Consider the following 22,161-nt stretch of genomic DNA (forward strand, 5'->3'; position numbering starts at 1 on the left):
AATGGATGCTTGTTAAGAAATCTGTTTTATTAAAAAAAGCACATATTAAAAGAGCTTAGAAAATAGTAAACGACATGCCTGCTTAATTATCGATGGCAGGTGTAACGCGTAATTGTAAATAATCGCGTAGATTTGCACTTAATAAATCTATATGTCTGGATCTTTTACTGGTTCAGCTCGAGCTGTTCGGAAATCGCGTCATTGCGATCAAGTGAATTTACAAATGAGATATTATTTAGTCTGCGAATATTTATACATATGATCAATACTACAGAGTCAGGTGCTTAAAGGTCGCGAACCTTTTTTTCGAAGAAACAACACATTCACAAAAAACACGTTTTGCAACACGTCCCGTGTCCAAAGGGAAAATTTATCTCCCGGAGAATTGCTGAAAAACAGATTCTCCTATCACGAAAAACTTATCGAGAAGAAATGTTGCGACTTTTAATTATCCAACTGTGTATATGATTAATAAATCTCAATAGTATACACATAATGCGTACAACTGGCAACAGTTGTAGAAATCAATTTTACGTTTCAAATTTTTGTATAACGTTTGAAATTTGTCGCTTAAATTACAGCAACCCTGCTACAACCTTTCATTATACATGTGAGTTTCTTAACGTTATTAACAATTCTCTACTTACACGCGTCAAACATAAAATTCGTTTATCACAAGAATAACTTATCTTATCTAGCTTGTTCTTGTACTTATTTCTTAACATCGTTCGTCTTTGTCGCCAAAAGATTATCGTTGACTAATTTGTGTCTCACGTACGCTAATCTTTCCGCACTGACCGCTTGTATATCGCCCAAGCGAGAGTTATCCAGCAGCATCTTCAGATTCTGTTTACTGTCCAAGTCGATCATGCTGCAACTCTTACCTCGGATCGCCGACAATGTGGACGTTTGTCCGAAGAGCGACAATAACGGTAACTCTTTGATACTGGCGGTTTTGACAGCAAACTTCTTGACAGCTGATCGTTCGCTGAGGTGTTGTTCTGATATTTCGCTATCCGAAAAACCAGAGGATGACGTTAACGACTTCTTCAGTTTTATCGGGCTCGAGTTGGCACTGCACGATGCGCTTTTCTGCGAAATGTTACAGCTAGATCGTATTGGCAATAACGTAGCATCGTCCTGCGAATTCGTAGGTCGGCCGACACCTTCTAATGAGTTAGTTTTCGCGGGAAGAAACTCGACGTTACGAGAAGCTTGCGTGTAAGGTAAATTCGTAAGTTCTAAGTGGCTCTTACTGACTAAGTTGTCGTTTGTATTACTATAATCATCTCTTTTTTGTCTTTTATTTATGACATCGACGTCAACGTCGTTGGGAACACCGATGGTCCAGCTGCTCTGAGTTGCTTTGCCATTGACATTAAATTGAGAGATTCTGTTTGGCACGTATTTCGTCATATCTACACTCGCAGCTTTCTCCGTGATGTTCCTATTCTCGAAGTTGGACGTTCTTCTGTTCACTGGACTACTGCTCAGTGATTTGGAGGTATTGCTCTTCGAAACAACTTTCGCCGTAGGACTGCGTTGGGTCGTGATGGAGTTAGTCGTTGAGAACGATCTTTTCAAGTGCGACGACCCGTCAGTAAATGCATCTTTCTCGAGAATTGCCGAATCTTTGGTCGATCTCGGAAGTTGGCTCAAACTGTGCGCGTTCAATTGTCCAACGGATAAGAAGTCGTAGCACTCTTCGCTCACAGCACGGTCTTCAACGGTGTTCGGTAGATCGGCAGAAGTAAGTGCGTTTTCGCGCTCCTTGATGTACAATGGATTCTCGAGCGACAAGCGATTTAATTTCTCCATGCTAGCTTGCAGCTCCAACTCCCACTGCGTAAACTTGCTTTCGCTACCGTCCACAGATCTTTTGTCAAGTTTTTCCGTGTCTTCCTTCGTTAAACAAGGTTTCTAAAAAATTTCAAGAGGGAAATAGTAAAATTAGAACTCTTTATCTTATAGGCAATATTATATATGACAGTGATAAAATCGAACTAAAATGAACATAAAACGCAAGTTAAAATTAGTATGATGCGATAGAGGTAGTTGAGAAAATGGTCGTGATATTTCTACTGAAAATAAAATATTAAATAGAGAATTCAAAACATTCATGTTGTTATCGTTAAACTGACAAGCATGTTAAAGAAAGGAAAGTGACTATTAGCGCGACTATTAGTGTGACTATAAAATTGTAAGATTAGATTCAGATATATTAGACTACAAGTTAGTATTCTACTAACTTCGATATTGCGTAGTTTTTCGTTGTTTCCACTTTCATTATACCTAATGGAGGATATTTTACAATTGTCGGAAGCACTAAATTCTTTTTCACGCTTCTGACATGTATCGGAACCGATTAGCTCGGCGCCAACACCAGGTTCTCGCGGTCCATTAACCACGATATCTAAAATACAAACGTTACGTGTCAAACGGAAAGGTATATGCGCAATTCTCTCATGTATCTTATATAAAGTATATCTCTAATTACCGTAATCTCTTCGTTGCTGATGTATTTGATTACTGATATCCTCTAGTGTCCGGAGACTCGTTGCGTAGTTGCGTTTAGCTTCTTTAACAGTTTGTTGTAAGTGCTCTACTCTCTCCTTCTGCGTCGCTAGCATTTGATCACATTGAGCCTTCACTTCAAAGTACGGCCTCGCTTTTATTATCGAGCGTCGGTGCTTCTCTTCTAACTGCACTAGTTTCTTTTCAGCATCGTGAAACAGCATTGCTCTTCTATGATGTTCTCGGCCGCATTCAGCTTTTTGATTCTCTGCATCCATTACCTTAGACAAGATATCATTTTATTTTATTCCTTTATTATCATGTAACAATACTTTTATCATAGGAATCAATGATTGTCAAAGTCAATTAAGGCTCCTGGCTACTCGCCGTGGCCATCTTGATTTATGATGTTAGAAGGAAGGAATGCATGCCCAAAACTGCAAAATACATCGAAATAAAAAAATATATCCAAGAAATGATAATTACAATCGATGATTTGCAATTTTAAAATACTCCGAACATTTTTCTCTTTCTATAACAATCAATAATCGTAAAATAATCGTAAAATTAACAAAATAATAAGAAAATATATATTAAAACGGTTGCATGTTACATTAATTTCAGTTATTTATATAGATTGTTAGAGCAGAAGAAAAGTATTTGGAGTATTTTAAAGGTGTGCTTTATCAATTGCAAGTGTCATTTTTTGGATATATTCAATGTACTTTGCAGGAATTGTAGGCATGCATTTTTTCATTTTTCTGACATCATAAGTCAAGATGGCCGCGGGAAGTAACCAGCAGCCTCAACATGTGATGCAATTAAAGTGGTAGGCCAACATAAATTACGTCAAAACATTTCTGGTTTTAAAATGTTTTATCACTTTGAAGAGGATTGCTATTGAACGCGTAACGTGATTACCGCGTACGCGCGCCGTGCGTTCTACTCTGATGCTTACTTTAATAGTAGCATGATTGAGCATATCCTGCCATGCCTGGTCGAAATTCCACTCATGCTGGTGCGACATGAATCGCGCTTCGGCCAGAGCGACTGTTTCCTTCGCGGCCGCGTGAATTTCGCTGGCTCGTTGAAATAGTTGTGCCTGCTGTTGACATTGCACCTGCAAATTACGTGAAATATTGCACTATTTTACTTAAACAACAATTCATATAGATGCAACAATGATAATTATATCTGATATACCAGAGTTTAATAACTATAGTTATTAAAAAATTATTATTATATGTTAAATCTCCAATACATATACATATGGAATATATATTTAATATTATAATAATTATAATGTATTATAATAAAAATACTTTAATAACAGTAAGCTCTTATATATTATATATGGTATATAATTATATCTGGTATATGAGAGTTTAATAACTATAGTTATTAAAAAATTGTTATATGTAAATCTCCAATACATATACATATTTAATATTATAATAATTATAATGTATTATAATAAAAATACTTTAATAACAGTAAGCTCTTATATACCAAATATGATTATCATTATGGTTTTTATTTAGAGCCATTTCATATCTTATTGCTCATATATATACAATTTAAACTGAATAATGAAAAATTATTACAATATTAACTGATAAAATACAAAAAGACATTCATCAATCATGAATGACTATGAATATTTTCAAATAATATTGAATATATATATGTGTAAAGAGACAATAGATTGCACATATTTGCTTGATATCTTTATATAAGAAATTCTGTATTTTTCATTATTTTTAATTTATTATTATCTAAGAAATTTTAAATATCAAGTTGGGATCTAATTCGAATAGGTTTAAATAAGTACCTGAGCTTGACGAGCCATCTCCAATGCTTCGTAATAACATCTTGCTTTCTCAATACAACTAGTGCCTAACTTATCAGTGATTTCTTTCAGCCGTCTTGTCGTGTCAGAAAGAAGCTGCCTAAAAGCAGTGTGAGCTTCCTAAAAATGAATCATAATTAAATTATGTTGCAAAATAAACTTTATTTGAACATATTATTTATCTTTATACAATTTGTATATATATATATTTCTTACATCCAATTCAGTTTCCAGCTTATTAATATCATCTGTTGCATTGTTTAAGTTCTCCAACTCAATCTAAAATATAAAAATTTGTATTATAACTTTCATGTATCATATTATCTCATATTTTGTATACTTGTTTTCTTTTTTACTTGTTCATATTTTATACACAATTTATAATAATTACAAATTTAGCATAAATTCTTTCTTTGTATTTATTCATGAATAACATTGTATACCTGAATCATTATCACGTCTCAAGTGTCGGTATTCAACTTAATCTAAAGAGTGTTATCTCCCAAGGATAATTATTTCCTTTCTTCAACCATAAAATATTTAAAAACGAGAAATATACTTTGGCACGCACATACAACATAAAAATCAAAGAACAATATTGTCAGCTAAATAACTTCATTATCTTTTATTTTAAACGTGACACACGTTAAAATATAGTAAGAAAGAAGAATACTATCTGGCTGCACACACACATACACACACACGCACACATATGTAAAGCAGATGTTGCATTAAATCATCTCTCCACACAATAAATCGCCTAAAGGATACGTTGCCTCAAGAAAGGCGCGATCAATGATCTCTCATGATCTTCGAGCGCATCTAGTTCCTACACGCGAGGTGGAAGGAAAGTGAAAGCGAAGTGGGACAGTGTACCAGGCAGTGTTAGGCACTGCGGCCGTTCGCCAAACAGCGAGCCGACAAAGAAACATAACCTAAAGACGCAGCTGTAAAACTCGCGCGCAAACGACCAACAAAGAAATTTCGCTGCGACCCGACGAGCGATCAAGACCCGGAGGTAGTCCGACATGTCACGAATTATTACCTGTATGCGCGGGTCTAACGCGCTCTCGGCGTCCTCCGCGATGTCCATTCTTTGGCTGATGCGGCGTTTGCTGCGCCGTCAAGCGATGTCAACTCATGATCGCCGTCGGCCCAACGCTGCGAATCCTCACGAGACTTCGCGTGGCACTTCCTAGTGCATCCTCAAGCGTGACGATGCGCCACTGCAAAGCTACTTGTGTTTACGTCTCGAGACATCTCGGCTCCTCCTCGAATGTTATTTAGAGCACCCGAGCGACGAACATAGCCTCACGACGACTCCGAGGATCTCAGCAGATCTCAGATAGGAGGGTGAGGAGAGCGAAACCACTGTGGACGAACAACAACGACACGTACCGAGACTATCTACGGAGATAAATGTCGCCGACTAGATCGCTGACGCATCTCGATGATGCGTCTACACCCGCATCACCGGCACTTACTGCAACGCCTTCCCCCATTGGACTGTCCCAGTCTTTCCGATAGAACCGCGACTGAACTGGCTGTTGCGCGACGACCATTCGAATTTCGCGCGTATCGAGGTGTGACGTCATATTCTCAATCGATAATCTCACTTATCGATTATCGCCTGGGTTCAAATTCGCAGGAAAGTTCACGGTTCACAGTAAAGAGTTCTAACCGCCGTGATATGAGGACGTGTTCGAGCCTGTTAGAACGTGTGACCTGTGACTTTTTGGGATATACTTTGGATTACTTTCAAAAGTTATCAAATTTCAGTGGCGTGGCGGGAATACGCTTTATCAGGGGCCTGGAATCATTGAGAGGAAGAGAGAGAGAGAGAGAGCTTATTCGAATTGCCGGGCTAACCATTTTGATGTTGTTGCTTCAGCTTGCATGATGGTAAGGTAAATGTTCCCAATGACTGAACTAATAAGAAAACACGGTTAGTTTCGCATTTCTATTAATAAATAATTGATGACATTACTGATAGAAGTAACGGACAAAAGTAATAGACAAAAGTAAATGTTTCAATCATTGGGACATTGATCAATTACTAGAACACTTTTCCTAAGTTTTTATTTAGCAAATATGTATATGTATATAGGACAAGAAATATCACAAGTCTGAGTTTCACTTTGCAAGATTCACTCATTTGATAGATATATATTTAAGAGATTTGCTTAAGAGTTTTATATGCAATCCATTTACATAATATATATCTGGAAGAACAGCATCAACATGCAGTGTAGTGAGATTATTTTTAATTTAGTATCTTCTATCTACACCCTCAAGCAGATCTACACATCATATATAATGTCAAGAAACAATTCTCCTGTTTCTAGACATTAAGCTGTCATAAAGTTGTCATAAAGCTGTCATAAAGCTGTCACAATAACAGTTCTGACACAGCATTTTCACTCCTTTGAATAATCAACAAATAATCAGTGGTATGATGAAAAGATCCTCCCAACTTAGTTACGCTATGTGCTAAATTACATTTGTTTGTCACAAAAAAATTTAGGAATATAAATAGAAATATTTATTTACTATCTTTTCTTGTCGTTACAATACATTCATGAATTGCGAGTGAGTGAGAGAGAGAGAGAGAGAGAGATTTGTAATATACGCGAAAGAGATAAAATATGAATCAGGACACCTTTCTTCCTCTCTCACATACCAGCTCTTTCTCTTTCTGTACAGAAATATATGACGCGGAGATCGCGACATCTGGCACGAAGCTCGCGCACTAACGACAACATCGAATACGTGGGTACGCACGGCGAGGCAGCCAGTGACCAACAAGCATGGCGATTGCCAAGTAACAACGTTCCGCGCCGTAACCAAGTGTGTGCCTTAAGATTGTTGAATGTTACCCCGTCGCCGTCACCACCGTGCGTCACGCGCCCGCTACGACTCGGCGAGCCCATTTTCTACGATTTTCTACAAGTAGTGATCTAGAACCGGTGAGCGCAACTTCTCTCAGAGCAGGCTCGGGACAGAGGAGCTGCAGCTCTGGTGCATCGGCACGATAGTTCGTCGCGGTGAGTCACAGAAGCCATGCACGTAAACCAACCTAATTGACAGCAGAAATAGCGCTCAATTGTCACGTATCTGGCCTGATTAGCGGTCGCGCGACTATAAGCAACTAGCCGTTAGTCGATCGTTGTTCGTCGAGCTTGCTTTCGCACCGCAGTATCTGTATCTTTACGCGAAGATATAACTCTGTTACCGAATATCTTAACCTTCTCTAATTTTGCTTTCTTTCTTACTGTCGGGACTGGAGCATTCGTGAACAATTTCGTGCGAAAGTCGGCACGGTCGGGTACTTGGGAACTTCTTAAATCGCGTCCAAATTTCGTATCGTTAAAGTACACTATTATCGAATACGTCATGTCGCGATATCTATAATATCCTCTTGGCGGCATTATTATGATAAATAAAGTGACATTGTGATAGGCATAATGCAATTTCCAATGGAGTTTAATGAATCAATGTTATATAGCTCCTGTATTTTCAGAATAGCAGACCATTGCTACAAAAATGCCTACACAGATGACAGACAACGATGACATTCGAGTGAAAATTATATACAATGGGTAATTCACATATTGCTAAAACTATTACAATTTGCAAAATAATCTTCTCACGAATATCTCAGTGTTTGCATTTATTTTGTATATCACAAGAGTCATACTCTACATATTTTATATTATTATTTCACATAATATTCAATATTATTTTTATTCGCTAATGATTAAAGATTACATCAATATTCAATATAAAATATTTGATAATAAATATACTGTGTACAAACAATGTTCAACATAAAACTTGATAAAGCTTACAAAGGTAAATGTCCCAATATATATAGTTGAGTAATATCTCAATATGATTGAGATATTAATAATATACATGTATTTATTTTCCTTTAAAAAAGCCTTTGAAATTAAAAGGTTTAAAATGTATTAAAATGTATTAAAAAATATTTATATGTATATGCACTAATTTTTGTAATATTATCTAATGAGTGTTTAATCACTGAGTCTATATTATTTGGTAATTAAAACAATTCATTTTTCAATTCAATTATTAGTGCAACTCGCATATATATCATTAAAATTATATATATAATTGATATTTATTATTTTATTTCCGAGATTATTTTATTATTTATACCCAGATCACGCACTGAACGTTATTTTTGTTAGCCATTGATTATTTATTTATAAAAATATAAAACTGATCGTGCTTTCTTATTAGTTCAGTTATTGGGATGTTTACTTTACGCCAAACCAGGAGTGTGTAACGTAACTTTCTCACAGCTAATAACTTATGTAATTTTCTCACATTAGGGAGGTGCAAATCACATACATCACCGCTGGGATCTCAGTGGACACGTTGCGTGAGGAAATGCGAACAATATGTGGCTTCGACATGCGACCAGAGTCGCAGTTCACCATGAAATGGGTGGACGACGAGGGCGACCCGTGCAGAATCGCCTCACAGCAGGAGCTGGATGAAGCGCTGAGGCTGTACGAGCTCGAGAAGGATACAGAAATAACGATACACGGTTAGTACGTATGTAAATGTCGATCCCATAGTCGTCTTGTGTACTGTTCCTATTTAGGATGACGCACAACGACGCACGATCGTGTGCATTAATAGTTGAAGGACTACGCGTTGCGTCCGATCAATTTCTTGCATGTTAGACGCTTATATAACTGGAAAATGGCGCACCGTGCCTCGCGAATCGTGTATGCGGCGCATGTAACGGTTGGTGTTAGTTTGATCAACGGAGGCATACGCGATGAATTAATTTCCGGTAACGCGTGCGTCCAGTCGGTGCACTCCCAGCATTTCGTTAATCGCGTCGTTGCTTCGACTAGGAGTCGTCTATATGCTCTGTTGAGGTGAGAATGCAACGTGTCATGAAATGAACATTGACAGATCCATCTTGGATGAGTATAACATACAATTAACACACGATTAACACGCAATTGACAATAATATATGTATATATTAACGTCCCAGATAGCGAAAAATTCTACAGAAGCAGATTTTATGCAGTAAATTTTGTCTGCTGTAAATTTTGTCTGCAGCTTGATAGCAGAGATACAATAGGATCTGCTAGCAGAGAGTGCTATGATGATAGATTAACGGCAAAAACCAAGTAGAATCTATTGCGCGTTCTGTAATCATTTAAATGTATTTAAATGCATTAAAATATATTTAAAACATACTGCAGATACTGCTCGGCTTTTGCCGCCAATCCGCTGCAAATTATGTCAACATGCTTTGCCGACGGAACATAAGCTTGCTCTGTTGCGGACACAAATAGCTATGTATCTGCTACGGTAGTCTGATCAAATCTGCCGCCAATCTGTCGGTATACCGCTAACATTTTTCTTATTAGGGTGTAATATACTTCCATATAATCGCAGTATTGAGCATGCACTTTCAGCAGTGATGCATCTTCGGCGTATCAGTCTACGGCGACACTCACCTTATCGATAATTTGGCGATACGATTAGTTGGTTATCAGCGCCGTATTGAGTTCTGCGCAAAATACTTTCATGCACATTGATCGATTTATCAATCGCGACGCTACGAGAGATGAGATAGCATTCTCAGATCGCGCGTGTGTCTATATTCACGAGGATTGTGCAGTCATGCGGAACGTGACATGCTTGGTGAATTCATCTAGCCTGGGATACACCTCTGAGATAACTCCATATAGGTCTCATTTGCGTGATAGTAGGGTACTTCTTAGAAAACAGCGTGTCGTGCTCGTGCATACATTTCCGGTGCAGGAGATTCGACTCGCGCTTTTGCCTTTTGCTCTTCTTTGCGCGACTTGAAATCCTTTGACGAACATACGCGGAACAAACTCTTTGAGCTTTAATGATCGAAATTTCTTGAAAAGATGTAAGGCTTGATCATGTTTTCTAAGCCTTGAGCAATTACACGAAGAAAAGATTTGGTTATATTAACGTGTGAAATTTGGTCTTAATGAACGTACTGATACGTATTGATCGAAGGACACAAGATTTATGGTTCTCATAGCCCAAATTTGGTTCCAAGAACTAGAAATTCCGATTCCTTCAACTAAAATGTGTTCATTCATTATAATCAAAATTCACGTTAATACAGCTAAACGTTTCTCCTTCATGTAAAAATAAATTTCATATTGAGGAAACTGGAAATAAATTTCATATTGAGGAAACTCTAATTCAACGTACAAAGAAGAATTAAACATCGAGTGAATTTAATGTAAAGGATAAATTTAACGATTTAGAGCGTGAGCAGCATCGAACTTTGAGAAATACCGACCACTAACAGCGACTACTAACAAGTTCCCATAGGTAACATCGAAACAACAAGAAAATATCCGGAGAAGATAAACCTTTCACCTTGTTGAAATCACTCGGGCTCATACAGACGGAGACTTTCATATCGAATATATTGTTTCCCCCATATTGCTCTCGTTAAATGTGCACCCTTTTTCTGGAGACCCCAACGAGGTTCCATTGTGAAACTCAATAACGATTTTGCAATGGAAATTAACGGAAGGCGCAGTACGGCCGGTTTTACCCGATACGTAAAGTCAGGCATCATCGCGCAATATCGACAGTAGAGTCTCGGTTTCTCGATGTACGTAACGCGTCAGCCTTTGTAAACCTATACGATCGCACACGTGTGTTCGACAACAGCTGCGGCAGCAGCAGCAGCAGTAGCAGCGACCACGGCGGCGATAGGTAACAATGATACTGCATGTTATAACGGAAAAACAAGGAATAATCAACGAGACGGACGAAGGACGCGAGAAGAAAATACAAGGCGACGAGTTGAGAGGTGGGCGCGAGGAAGGACTGCACAAAGCTCGGCGAGAGATACAGAAGAAAATCCAGTAGAAAATAAAGTGGAACAGAGCGGTGTCTGCCACGTTGCTCCGGGACGAAATTACCCGTAGAACTCTCTGCAAGAACGGGAAAACGCGGAACACTCTTTGACAGAGGTGAAATTGAGTTAACGAGGAAAGCGCGGGCACCGGCTAACGTAATATAAGTCGACAAAGCGAAGTTAGCGCGAAGACGGTGAGATCAGGAAGAAGAATCGCTGGATGATCAGCGCTGAAACTGCAAAAGCATAAGAAAAAAAGAAAGAAAAGAAGGATTGACGGAGCTGTGTAGGAACAGAGGTAGAGCTTGGGAGAGGCAGAACGTTGTGGGTGGATACAGGCGGGATATAGGACCGGTCGACGGCGTGGAGACGACGGAGGATGGTATATCGCTTCCACCTCGGCGTGATCCGCGTTTGCGCGATTCGGTCGGTAGCGCGCGCCGGGCGGCGGCGGCGGCGGCGGCGGCGGCGGCGGCGGCGACGGCGGCGGCAGCGGCGACGACGACGACGGCGGCGGTGGTGGCGGCGGCAGCGGCGGTTAACGCATCTCACCGCGGTAGTCGATATCCTTGCACGGGCCGATCAGCAAGGGCAACAACGTCACGTCACGTCGCACTACCGTCGCGCCTGGTCGTGTCGTGAGATCGCGATTCGGGTTGGTTCGCCGAAGTCGAGGGAGGAAGTGTCGATCGCGGACGAGAGAGAAGTTGTGTCAGAAGAGGCCTAGTTACCGGGGAGAGAGAGATAGAGAGAGAGAGAGAGAGAGAGAAGCCTCCTCGACACGGACCTTCGACAGGTCGTTAGCTGCGAAGGAGTTGCGTCATCGTGTCGGTAGACAAGTAGTAGTATTCGCGATAGTCGTCGGCGCGCTTGGCTCGACACTCGGCAAGTAGAGAGAGGTCGCAAAAGAGGCGGTAAACTAGCATCGATCGAGCTGGTGATTCGTCGTCGCATGCTCATCCCGGCTCCTGCAAGAGGTCGACCGCGGTGGTGAAGGAGACCAAGAGAGAGAGAGAGAGAGAGAAAGAGAGAAAAAGAGACACAGGGAGAGAAAGAGAGAATAGACGAGGAAGAAAGAAAGAAAGAGGGCAAGGCGTAAGTTGACGGAAAAGAGAGAGACGGGGTAGAGACGACAAACGGCGGGGCAGGAAATCGGTAGAGAGAAAGAGAGAGAGAGCGCGAAAACAGAGAGGCGCGGCGCTACGAGGCGAGGTGAGGCGATCTCGCGCGGGTGGAGCGATAAAGGATACACACACCGGTGCGATAGAGGTAGGCGAGGCAAGCACGGCTAAATTCGCCGCTACAGAATGGCGTGGGGCTACTGGAGCGCAACTTCCGTCAGCGACCGGGGTCGGTCACCTCGTCGCGAGAAGGACAAACAACAGCAGCAACATCAGAGCCTACATCAGCACCAACAGCAGCAATCACAACAAGTGTATCAAACGCAGTCGGATCTGTCGCAGAGCACTTACGGCGTGCAGCAGGGAGAGCTCGCAGCCGTTCCCGGCTGCGCGGTCGCGGTGGTGGAGGAACCACCCTGCAGCATGATGATCCAGGGTGGTTCCTTCTACTCGTACTCGGCGGCAACAGCGGCGGCCGCGGCCGTAGCCAGCCGTCGCATCACCACCGGCGTCGAGGGCGGCCCGTCGTCCTCCGCTACGTCCACCGGCATCCAGGTGTTGCCCCGCGAACGACACATAAGACCCGGCACGAGCGCGTACGCGCCACAGTCGCCGGGTAGCGGCGACTCCGCCGAATATGAGCAGCCTATCGTGACCAGTGGCATCCGCGGCGAGATCTCGCCACCTCGTGGTGGTACGCCGCACGACGACATTTTCGCGCAGCCTAGCACCTCGTCGTCCATCAGGCCGAAACCGCCGCTACCGTGTGATCCCGAGGGCATGGAAGACCTGCCCGACGTTGAGCTCGAAGAGGTGCACCACAACGCCGAGCTGATATACGCCAGTCGCGGATTAGGGACTACGACGTGCCGCGTGCACGGCCCGTGTAATCCACCGCCGGAACCCGCCCCCTCGATGACGTCGCTGCTGGATGAACACGCGGGTTCGTCGCAGTTCCAGTTCAACGAGATCACCTGGGGTAGGTGAATCGTCACTTGTCGTCGTCGTCGTCGTCGTCGTCGTCGATGACGCGACGACGACGACGACGACGACGAAGACAACAAAATCGACCGTCGACGATGACGGACGGTCTCAGGCTGTTTCTCAGGGCGAGTCTGGTCCCGCGGGAGTGCCCTTCGCGCGACCAGCTTCACCCCCGCTAATCCTCCCCGCTAACTCACCCTCGCCCCTCCGTACTCGTCGTATTTCTTTAATGCGGCGCGCGCGCGTGATCTAGGTCAAAGTCTGGCTTGCCAGATAACGTTTTTGTGTGTATCCGCCTTCGGTGCACATTCCTAGCGACGCCCGACGCACGCTCTTGGAAAAACGCGCGCCTGCCTCGGAGGAAAGCCACCTCGACGGCGACGTTTATTAACGCGGATGTTCGCCGCCACCGCGTCTGGCCGGCTTTGGTATTGTTGACAGCTGACGACGACGACGACGACGACAATCTGGAGATCGTAGGCGACATTTAGCGCATTGCAGTAATATAAAACTCCCTAAGTCGGTCACGTGAATTAATTATCGCGACTAAGTTCTGGCTAGAATAAGACGGCGGAGAGATTGGTGATTGTAGTCGAGTCGTTTGCTTCCAGTACACCCTTTTGTCCACGTCGAGTACTTAACACTCGGTTGACCGAGGGAGGCTTCCTTCGTTGCTTCTCAATTAACGTAACACGCTTTGTTCCACGGCGCTGCAACTAACGACGCAATTTGACGCATTGCTACATTCGCCACCCTTCTCATTTGAGCGATCGAGCCATTTCTCCCAATACGATACAATTACGAATGAGCCGCACAATTAAAAGATTCATCGACTTGTTAAGACGAAAAAGAGCAAGGAGAAGAACCGCGTATTGTTTACAAGCTTTCGAAATATATCGCGGCGCGAACGGCGCTAATGCTCCTTTATTTACAACACGTTGAAGCGCAATAAAGGCGATTCATTATCGCGGTATTGCGCGTCGACGATAAATATTATCTCTTTCTCCTGTAACTCGCCATTTTATCGGCAAGTGTGACGAATGTCGTTGCTCGACATACTCAACACGGGAACGTGAGTTCTTCCGCGTATCACACGACGATCCGGTTACGCGCGTCCACCAACAAACTTTGAAGTACAATTATTCGTCATCTCCCTACTTTCGCATATGCGCCGGGGTGCACTTACGTACCTGCCACTATAGATCGTGCTTCTAGGGTACACGCTGCGTTTACGTGCATCCCCATACCTCGTTGCACCGTGGGGGAGCATATCGTATCGTCTTTATCGTTCGTGTCATCGATCCCCCGCGATAATTAGTCCATGAATATTTCAAGAAATTGCTCGCGCTCGCTGCCTCTCTCTTCTTATCTCCCTCTCTCTCTTTCTCTCTCTCTCTCTCTCTCTCTCTCTCTCTCTCTCTCTCTCTCTTCTGTACACGCCCTGTACCCTGCATCATTGATATGTGTCTGCGGTGAGCCGCGGTCTCGTAACGAACGATTTGATTACGTACCGAGAGCGCCGTGTTGGCCTCGTTTAGCTAACCCGCCGTTGCGATCATATGACACGCGTCGTTGTCTCCACGCAATATACGCGTCCAAGCGGCACTTTCGCAACCGAACGTACATGTATATAAACTTCGCGTCCCGCTGCGCGGGGCAACTTGAACGCGGAGGGTGAGTCGTGGTGAGATGATCTCACGTCTTTCTCGACCAGCGCATTTCTTCCTCGCCGGTGGCTAATGAATCAAAGCACTGTTAACACGTTGCCAAGTGCCGACTTGTTTTCAATCGCTTTTCTTCATCGTGCGACAAATCTTATTCTCTCTCTGAATATTCCTTCGCCTTTGCGATTTCTAACGAATGCTCTCTCCCTGGTACTTTGTAGCCATTGTCCGTGAACAACTGCATTCATCGAGTGCCAGCATCGCCACAAGGGGTCTATTTCGAAGTTCGGCAAAAAGTCGGCAGTTTTATCTGTGGTCGAGCACGTGCCCACGGACAAAAACCCTTTATATTCGGCAGCTTCGTGTAACCTTCGGCGTCGTTTCAGTCACAGGCACCTTGGCCACTCCAGCCTCCTCCTCCTCGAATCGCCGTCGTGGGATACGATGCGCCAGTCGTGTCCGACTTAGCCGCGTCTGGATAGCCGCTTTAAAGCGTTTAAAGCGAATAATCCAGGGCAATTCGCGGCTTTAATCTTTATTCCAGCCATCAGCTGTGTCCGTGTGCCGGCCGGTTTCTTCCCCAGATTCTGGGCGGTGTGAAGCGCATTATCCACCCGCGACACGCGACGCAATATACTTACTTATATTTAATCTCCGTCCCATTATACGAGCCCGGCCCGGAATTGTTCTGATAAAGGGCAAGGCTCGTATCGCGTTGTATTCTTGCTAATCACAATTTATACCACGTTCGTGACCGTAGGAAGGGATTAAGCGGCGCGCGGTAATGCGCGATTATGAGCGTCAGCGCGAGAATCATGACCGGCTGTTTTTCGGCGTAGCTCCCACAGCCCCGCGTGGGTTTCCTCCGGACCACCCGATGACTGGGTTTTATCGTCGCGCGGGGAAATTTAATCGAACACCGCGGCACACACCGAGGAGAAGCCGGCGGCCACCTATCGTCTCGCGTCTATTTGCGACGTGTGCCGCTGTTTGCGTGCCTCATTCGCGAACACAGCGGCGGCGATAAGTTGATAACGCGCCTCGATGCCTCGACTAGAACTCAGTGTTACTCGTTATCTGGTTGTGAGCGGTAACCTATCGCGATACCGCGGTAGGATAGTACGAAACGATAGCGATATGTTGGACAACGAACAGCGGCTCTCGTTCGGGTTCCTGTACGGGGACTGCTTCTTCTGTAAGTCGAAGTACTCGAGCCACGATCTCGCCACATCGTCGCGCCGATCCCGACGTGCTACTTCCGGCGGTTGCCTCAAGATAAATCCGGATGAGCGCGATGTCGATTGATCACCGTCATCTCGAGGACGCGGCTCTTAGATCGTTGACGGTTATGTTGCTAAAAAGTATGACTCTGTAACATCTTTTGGACTAAGTCATGGACGTGTGCCTTCGAGAATCTACTTTCAATCGTTCGTGTGATTTTACTCGAGAGAAAGAGTCTCGTCTCGCTGTGAATAACAATATAATCTTTCTGCACAGATGTCATTGTTATCGTCACATTTAAATTTCTCCTTGCGCTTTGACTTGGTCCAAAAGTGCGATGTTAAAGCTCACGGCGGTGTGAGAAATAGAAATGATTATTTAAGCGGTCGCTGAGAACCGCGCAAGTTTGCGTTCCACCGAGTGCCCGGAATTCTGCTTCTGCGAGCAGAAAGCCGGAGAGCATTTCTTTCGTCACAAAGTGAACGTTGAATTTTTCTCTTCTGTTACAGTTTTTCCAAACGTGCCGCCCGCACCTGGGATGCCTTGTCAGGGAGAAGACAGTGAGTGTGTTTACCGTTCATTGGAAACGTCGCAAGCCGATTCGCGCAGACCGCTTGCGCTCGATATATAGCCAATTGCGTACTAGCCAGCGAGTTCTAATTAACCGGCCGGTGGAAAGAAACGATTTAGCGTGCGATAACAGAAGACGCGTCTCGCGCTCGCTCCGTTTACGAGAGAAACAGAGGCGCGCAGGGAAACGTCCGTTCTCTTTCTCTCTATCTCTTATTCTCTTTCTCACTCTGGACACCCTGCCCAAGCTCTCCCCTTGGATACGTCAATCGAAACCATCACAATCATCATGACATCAACGCCTGCGCCAGATCTCAAAGTAGTCTTAGAGCACATTCGAACTTCTCACGGTGTACACGTAAGGGAGAAAAATGTGCCGAAATCGTCTCTCCTAAATAGTAATAATATTCATCAATCATATCTGATTTTTAAAAATTTTTGTCACGCGCACAAAATAAAATGCAATCTGAGATTTCTTGTTTATATCTCTCATTGCTCATTTATTCCTCACTTTTATCGTCAGATGTTCATATTCGATAATAATAAAGAAATTGATGAGATACGATTTCGGCGATTCTCCTCCCCTGTACTCCACTCGCAATTGTCAATGTCGCGCGACGAGCTGAGAAATCGAAACTACGTTATACACAACATTCCGTTGCCTCGAGTCGACTTGACCCTTTTGATTTAACGGAGTCCTTTGTTTTCAAACACCTAGCTTCTCTCTCGCGCGCGCGCTAGTGTCGAGTCCTCAGATCGCTGTTGTCGTCCGTCGAAGCGCACACGTTCGGCTCACGTGTGCGTGAGCAACATGGAGCTAATCAGGCCAGTCTTGCTCTTGCTGAAAATATTTTCGCGCGGTAACTCTTGGTAAAAATTTGTGAAATATTTTCGCGCGGAAAGGGAGAAAATAACGTATTGCCATCCCGGGGCGCGCGTTTTCACCGGCGGCATAGTAGTGCACGGCACGCGAATCTATCTCGTTGTTGTTGTGCTGTCGATTTGCTTCGTTCGCCCAAAGCCGCGCGTCGTTCGATCACACGTCGAGGTCGCGATCGGGACGAAAGGAGAGAGGAAATGGTGGTGCGAAATCAATCCGCCAAATAGCTCGCGATGTTCGGCGGCGAAACTTTATGATTTGTCTTCCTGGATGTGTACACGAGCTGATATCGGAAGTTTTAACGATGGATAGTTACTGTTACTCGCTTCGCGAAATTGTGCGAATGTTCTCTATAATTAAAATCGAACGGAACCATTTATTTCTCGTGCCTAGGAATATATGGAAAGAGAGAGAAAAAAAGAGTGCAAGTAATACCTGCGCCGTTGAGCATCTCGATGATCTCTCGTCCAGCAATTCGTTACCACCACTTTGTCAGCGTATTAGTGAAAAGATAGCTGAATGAGTCGCAAGGGAGCATTGCGTCGGGATGATCGCGTATATGTGTTAAAAGCCGCGTTATTATTCATCGTCGCTTGGCACGGTCGTGGGAGTCGCGGCGAGCCGATCGATCAGCTGGAGCTTTCCATCATTTGTGACATTTATGTTATTTCATTTTCCGAAGGAAGCATCTACAGACGTGGCGCTCGTAGATGGAGGAAGCTGTACCGAGTGAACGGCCATATTTTTCAGGCGAAACGATTCAATCGGGTAAGCATCATATTCATTTAATTATCATTACCAGCCTTACTTTACTCATCAGCTTCCCCCCGCGCCCTCTCTCACCACCCTCCTCCCACACAGAGACTTTGTCCCGCGAAGATAGACAGGTTCGCAGGTGCGACGCGGCACCGTGTAAGAGGCGACGTTGTGTCTCTCGTAGAGCACTTCCAACACTGAAACTTGCTGGCTAGTGACTTCGTCGTCGACGAGGAGCAGACTGCTGTCTGTGCTTTGCTGGAGGCGCAAAGCCATCCGTACGAAACACACGTGAAACACACGTATGAACCCTCTTTCTCCGTTGCTTCGCGCGCAATCTTCCCGTCTCCTTCATCCTCTTCCTTTATGTCTTAGAACTGAATCTCGCCCTCCTTCTGGAAACAGCATTTTGCGTTTAAAGCAGGCTTAAACTTAACTACCGTCTCTCTCTATCTGGAGCACTTCGCGACTCCGAGCTGCCGTGGAGTTGTTACTCTGTTGCGCCAACACGCTGATACTACAGCGTTATGTCGCGTCGAGCAACTTCGGCGCGCCTGGTTGATCTTTAATTTGGCATGGCAAGCTGCGGAGCGTCGCGTGTTGAGCAATAAGGCTTTACTGTGCGAATTTTCATCCCGCGGCGCCCCAGGACATCTCCGGCGCGTCATCGTATGAGAAGTAAATGGTTAACGTCCTTCGACGATTGCTTCGCAGAGAGCCTTTTGCGCCTTTTGCCAAGATCGGATCTGGGGTCTCGGGCGGCAGGGATTCAAATGCATCCAGTGCAAGTTACTCGTGCACAAAAAATGTCACAAAGTGGTGAGGAAGCCATGCCTGAGCCTACAGCAGCAACAGCAGCAGCAATTGCAGAGCGCAGAGTCGCAGACGATCGACAGGAATGGCGACCAGCAGCTTGATTCGTTCCCATGCGTTACAACGACCCATCTCGAAGATGAGATTACGGAGTCGCCGATCATAGAGGAGCATCCGCGCGATCGTAAGATAACACCTTAATACACGTTTGTACACGCGTTTCAGGATAAAATGCTTTTCGTTGTAAAAATAGTGTAGTCAAAGTCCGTGAATTGTATATTTAACGTTTTGCGATACATAACTAATCGTCAGTCAATCTACTTCAATTAGATTTATTTTTATTTATTTTCAATTAGACTTATCTTCACTAGGCTTATTTTCAATCAGACTTATCTCTTCACTCAACTTACTTTCAGTCAGACACCGCGTGTAATTAGAGACTTCTGACCACATATACATCAAAGTATATTTAATTCTTGTTTCTCGCACTTGTTTTTCGCACTTTATGTTAGATAATATATCGTATCTCTTTTCGGACAGTTTCATTTAAGAAATAACGCCGCATTGTTCTTTTTATTTCGCAGGGATGGGAAGTGAGGAAGGGGAGGAATTGCCATTAGATCCGTTGAACGACGGCGATAATTCCAATGACATGCAACGTCAGTATTCGTTGAACGACTTTGAGTTAATTAAGGTGATCGGCCGTGGTTCCTACGCGAAGGTCTTGATGGTGGAGCTCAAACGCACCAAGAGGATTTATGCTATGAAGGTGATCAAGAAGGCCCTAGTGACGGACGACGAGGACATTGATTGGGTGCAGACGGAGAAACATGTGTTCGAGACGGCCTCGAATCATCCCTTCCTAGTGGGCCTGCACTCCTGCTTCCAAACACCCTCGCGTCTGTTCTTTGTAATAGAATTCGTCCGTGGCGGTGATCTCATGTTTCACATGCAAAGACAACGCCGTCTTCCCGAGGATCATGCGCGATTTTACGTAGCCGAGATTAGTCTTGCCTTGAATTTCTTACACGAAAAGGGTAAGAGACTCTTACTTTCTTTTATATAAACACGCTGATAATTTATCGAATTAAAAATCATTTATAAACATTTAGTATTAATTTCATATATAATTTAGAAGATTAAAGGCGCATTCAAACGTGAAATGTATTCCCTTTCAGGAATCATTTATAGGGATTTGAAATTGGACAATGTACTGCTGGACCATGAAGGACACGTGAAGCTCACGGATTATGGAATGTGCAAAGAGGGTATCAGAGAAGGTGATAACACGGGCACTTTCTGCGGTACTCCTAATTATATCGCTCCCGAGATACTCCGTGGCGAGGAATACAGTTTCTCGGTGGACTGGTGGGCCCTGGGTGTTTTGTTGTATGAGATGTTGGCTGGTCGTAGTCCCTTTGACATTACCGGCGCATCCGAGAATCCAGATCAAAACACCGAAGATTTCCTCTTTCAAGTTATTTTGGAGAAGACTATACGTATACCGCGTTCGTTGTCCGTTAAGGCAGCGTCTGTTCTTAAAGGATTTCTTTGTAAAGATCCCGCAGAAAGGCTAGGTTGCGGGAAGAGGCCTTCCGGTTTTTACGACATTGTCGGCCATCCTTTCTTCAAAGCAATTGATTGGGAAATGGTAAATTCCTCGTCGTGATGTAGATACAGTTTTCTAAATTTGTCACTTTATCGATGATTTCGTTGACTTCACAGTTGGAGCAAAAGCAGGTTACGCCGCCTTACAAGCCACGCTTGGATTCCGATCGTGATCTGGCAAATTTCCCGCCCGAATTTACGGATGAGCCTGTGCATTTAACTCCGGATGATCCGTAAGTTATTTTTCAAATTTATATATAATTCTAGCGAGCTCGATTAATTTTCGGCAGATTTTGGCATACTTGCATAACTCTAAGATGCTTTGTACATTAACACATTTATTGTGTTGTGAAGTAAACGTCGCGCGTAATATTGAGATGAGAAAAAAAACTTTCAGGAGGGTAATTGAGAAAATCGATCAAAGTGAATTTGACGGCTTCGAGTATGTGAATCCTCTACTAATGTCACTGGAAGACTGCGTGTGACAAGAACCGCTTCTCATTGTGCAGCGTCACAATCAAGATCAGCAGCTGCAGTTGCAGATGCAGCAACAGCAACTGCAGCAGCAATACATGTACGAATTGCATGACAGACTCGCGAAACTTCGTATCGATCCCCTACTCCCAGTCGGCTCAAGCAATCAAGGTTATCACAATAACGTATTTCTAATGACGTACTCGGAGGAGAATGAGAACGACAATAATTATAATGAGCATCATCGGCTACCGCCACCCTTCCCGTTCCGATACGAAAGTCCGGCATGCTCCCGTTCTCTGAGTATCACAGACGTAACCTACAGCCCAGGCAATAATAACGCGATTGTTAGCAATTATGACGAGCACGATTACGATGACATGGAAGATGAGAATCCGAGAAAGGGTCTCTTGAAGCAGATATTTTGCCTTCCACTAAATTGAGCTGGAGAGAATCGAGCTTCTTTTCCAAAGTAAGATCACCTCCAATTCGATTACTTGCGATACGCATTTTTGTAGAAACGACTCGAGAGATCTACCGACACCGTTGGACGTGTGCACGTCCTCGAGTTACGTAGTTAAAGAAAAGAAGAAAAAAAACAAGAAGACGAAGTATTTAATTCAGCGCGTATACGTCGTTAAGTTGACTGTTTCTCTTTTACGCATGGTGCTGCAAATAAACATATTAATGTGGGTATCGTTACAACATCCCCGCAGCTCTCAGCCGCGGAGAAACGAGCTAAAGGTGAAGACGTACCTGACTGCTTCGATTAATCTTTTACTTCGTAACAGTTTCGTTTATTTT

The 22,161-nt window shown here is 43.9% G+C and overlaps 2 protein-coding genes across 11 annotated transcripts; one reads left to right on the forward strand and one right to left on the reverse strand.

The window, feature by feature from the left end:
- Nucleotides 1-6: 6 nt before the first annotated feature.
- LOC116840756 (SH3 domain-binding protein 5 homolog) lies at nt 7-5,833 on the reverse strand. 2 transcript variants are annotated; one of them, XM_032807906.1, is made up of 7 exons: nt 5,409-5,833; nt 4,580-4,642; nt 4,346-4,483; nt 3,473-3,634; nt 2,498-2,795; nt 2,250-2,413; nt 7-1,920 (listed from the first exon to the last, which is right to left on the reverse strand). In XM_032807906.1, the coding sequence occupies exons 1-7, from the start codon at nt 5,454-5,456 to the stop codon at nt 712-714; spliced, it is 2,082 nt and encodes a 693-aa protein (XP_032663797.1). In that variant the 5' UTR covers nt 5,457-5,833; the 3' UTR covers nt 7-711. The 2 variants fall into 2 exon arrangements, with proteins under 2 accessions (XP_032663797.1, XP_032663798.1); XM_032807907.1 differs by lacking the exon at nt 5,409-5,833 and adding an exon at nt 4,807-5,296.
- Nucleotides 5,834-6,041: 208 nt separating this feature from the next.
- Nucleotides 6,042-21,523, forward strand: LOC116840754 (atypical protein kinase C). 9 transcript variants are annotated; one of them, XM_032807897.1, is made up of 11 exons: nt 6,042-6,265; nt 7,067-7,407; nt 7,889-7,962; nt 8,719-8,936; nt 16,766-16,816; nt 18,389-18,474; nt 19,177-19,459; nt 19,860-20,312; nt 20,454-20,926; nt 21,001-21,116; nt 21,281-21,368. In XM_032807897.1, the coding sequence occupies exons 3-11, from the start codon at nt 7,907-7,909 to the stop codon at nt 21,366-21,368; spliced, it is 1,824 nt and encodes a 607-aa protein (XP_032663788.1). In that variant the 5' UTR covers nt 6,042-6,265; nt 7,067-7,407; nt 7,889-7,906. The 9 variants fall into 9 exon arrangements, with proteins under 9 accessions (XP_032663788.1, XP_032663786.1, XP_032663785.1 ...); XM_032807895.1 differs by having other exon boundaries at nt 6,043-6,270; nt 7,884-7,962; XM_032807894.1 differs by having other exon boundaries at nt 6,043-6,265; nt 7,884-7,962.
- The last annotated feature ends 638 nt before the right edge of the window (nt 21,524-22,161 follow it).

Source organism: Odontomachus brunneus, unplaced genomic scaffold, assembly GCF_010583005.1.
Source record: "Odontomachus brunneus isolate Ranch 3 - 2012 unplaced genomic scaffold, Obru_v1 Obru_scaffold_011, whole genome shotgun sequence".
In the NCBI taxonomy this organism is placed as follows: Eukaryota; Metazoa; Arthropoda; class Insecta; order Hymenoptera; family Formicidae; genus Odontomachus; species Odontomachus brunneus.

Bases quoted from the DNA above. Each gene is read 5' to 3' on its own strand.
- LOC116840754 (XM_032807893.1), top strand. From the start codon at position 12,574: ATGGCGTGGGGCTACTGGAGCGCAACTTCCGTCAGCGACCGGGGTCGG. The intron at 20,927-21,000 runs GTAAATTCCTCG...TTGACTTCACAG, and splicing joins AAGCAATTGATTGGGAAATG to TTGGAGCAAAAGCAGGTTAC. The intron at 21,117-21,280 runs GTAAGTTATTTT...AAAAACTTTCAG, and splicing joins CATTTAACTCCGGATGATCC to GAGGGTAATTGAGAAAATCG.
- LOC116840756 (XM_032807906.1), bottom strand. From the start codon at position 5,456: ATGGACATCGCGGAGGACGCCGAGAGCGCGTTAGACCCGCGCATACAG. The intron at 2,796-3,472 runs GTAAGCATCAGA...ATCTTGTCTAAG, and splicing joins TCAATCATGCTACTATTAAA to GTAATGGATGCAGAGAATCA. The intron at 1,921-2,249 runs GTTAGTAGAATA...GAAATTTTTTAG, and splicing joins AAAAACTACGCAATATCGAA to AAACCTTGTTTAACGAAGGA.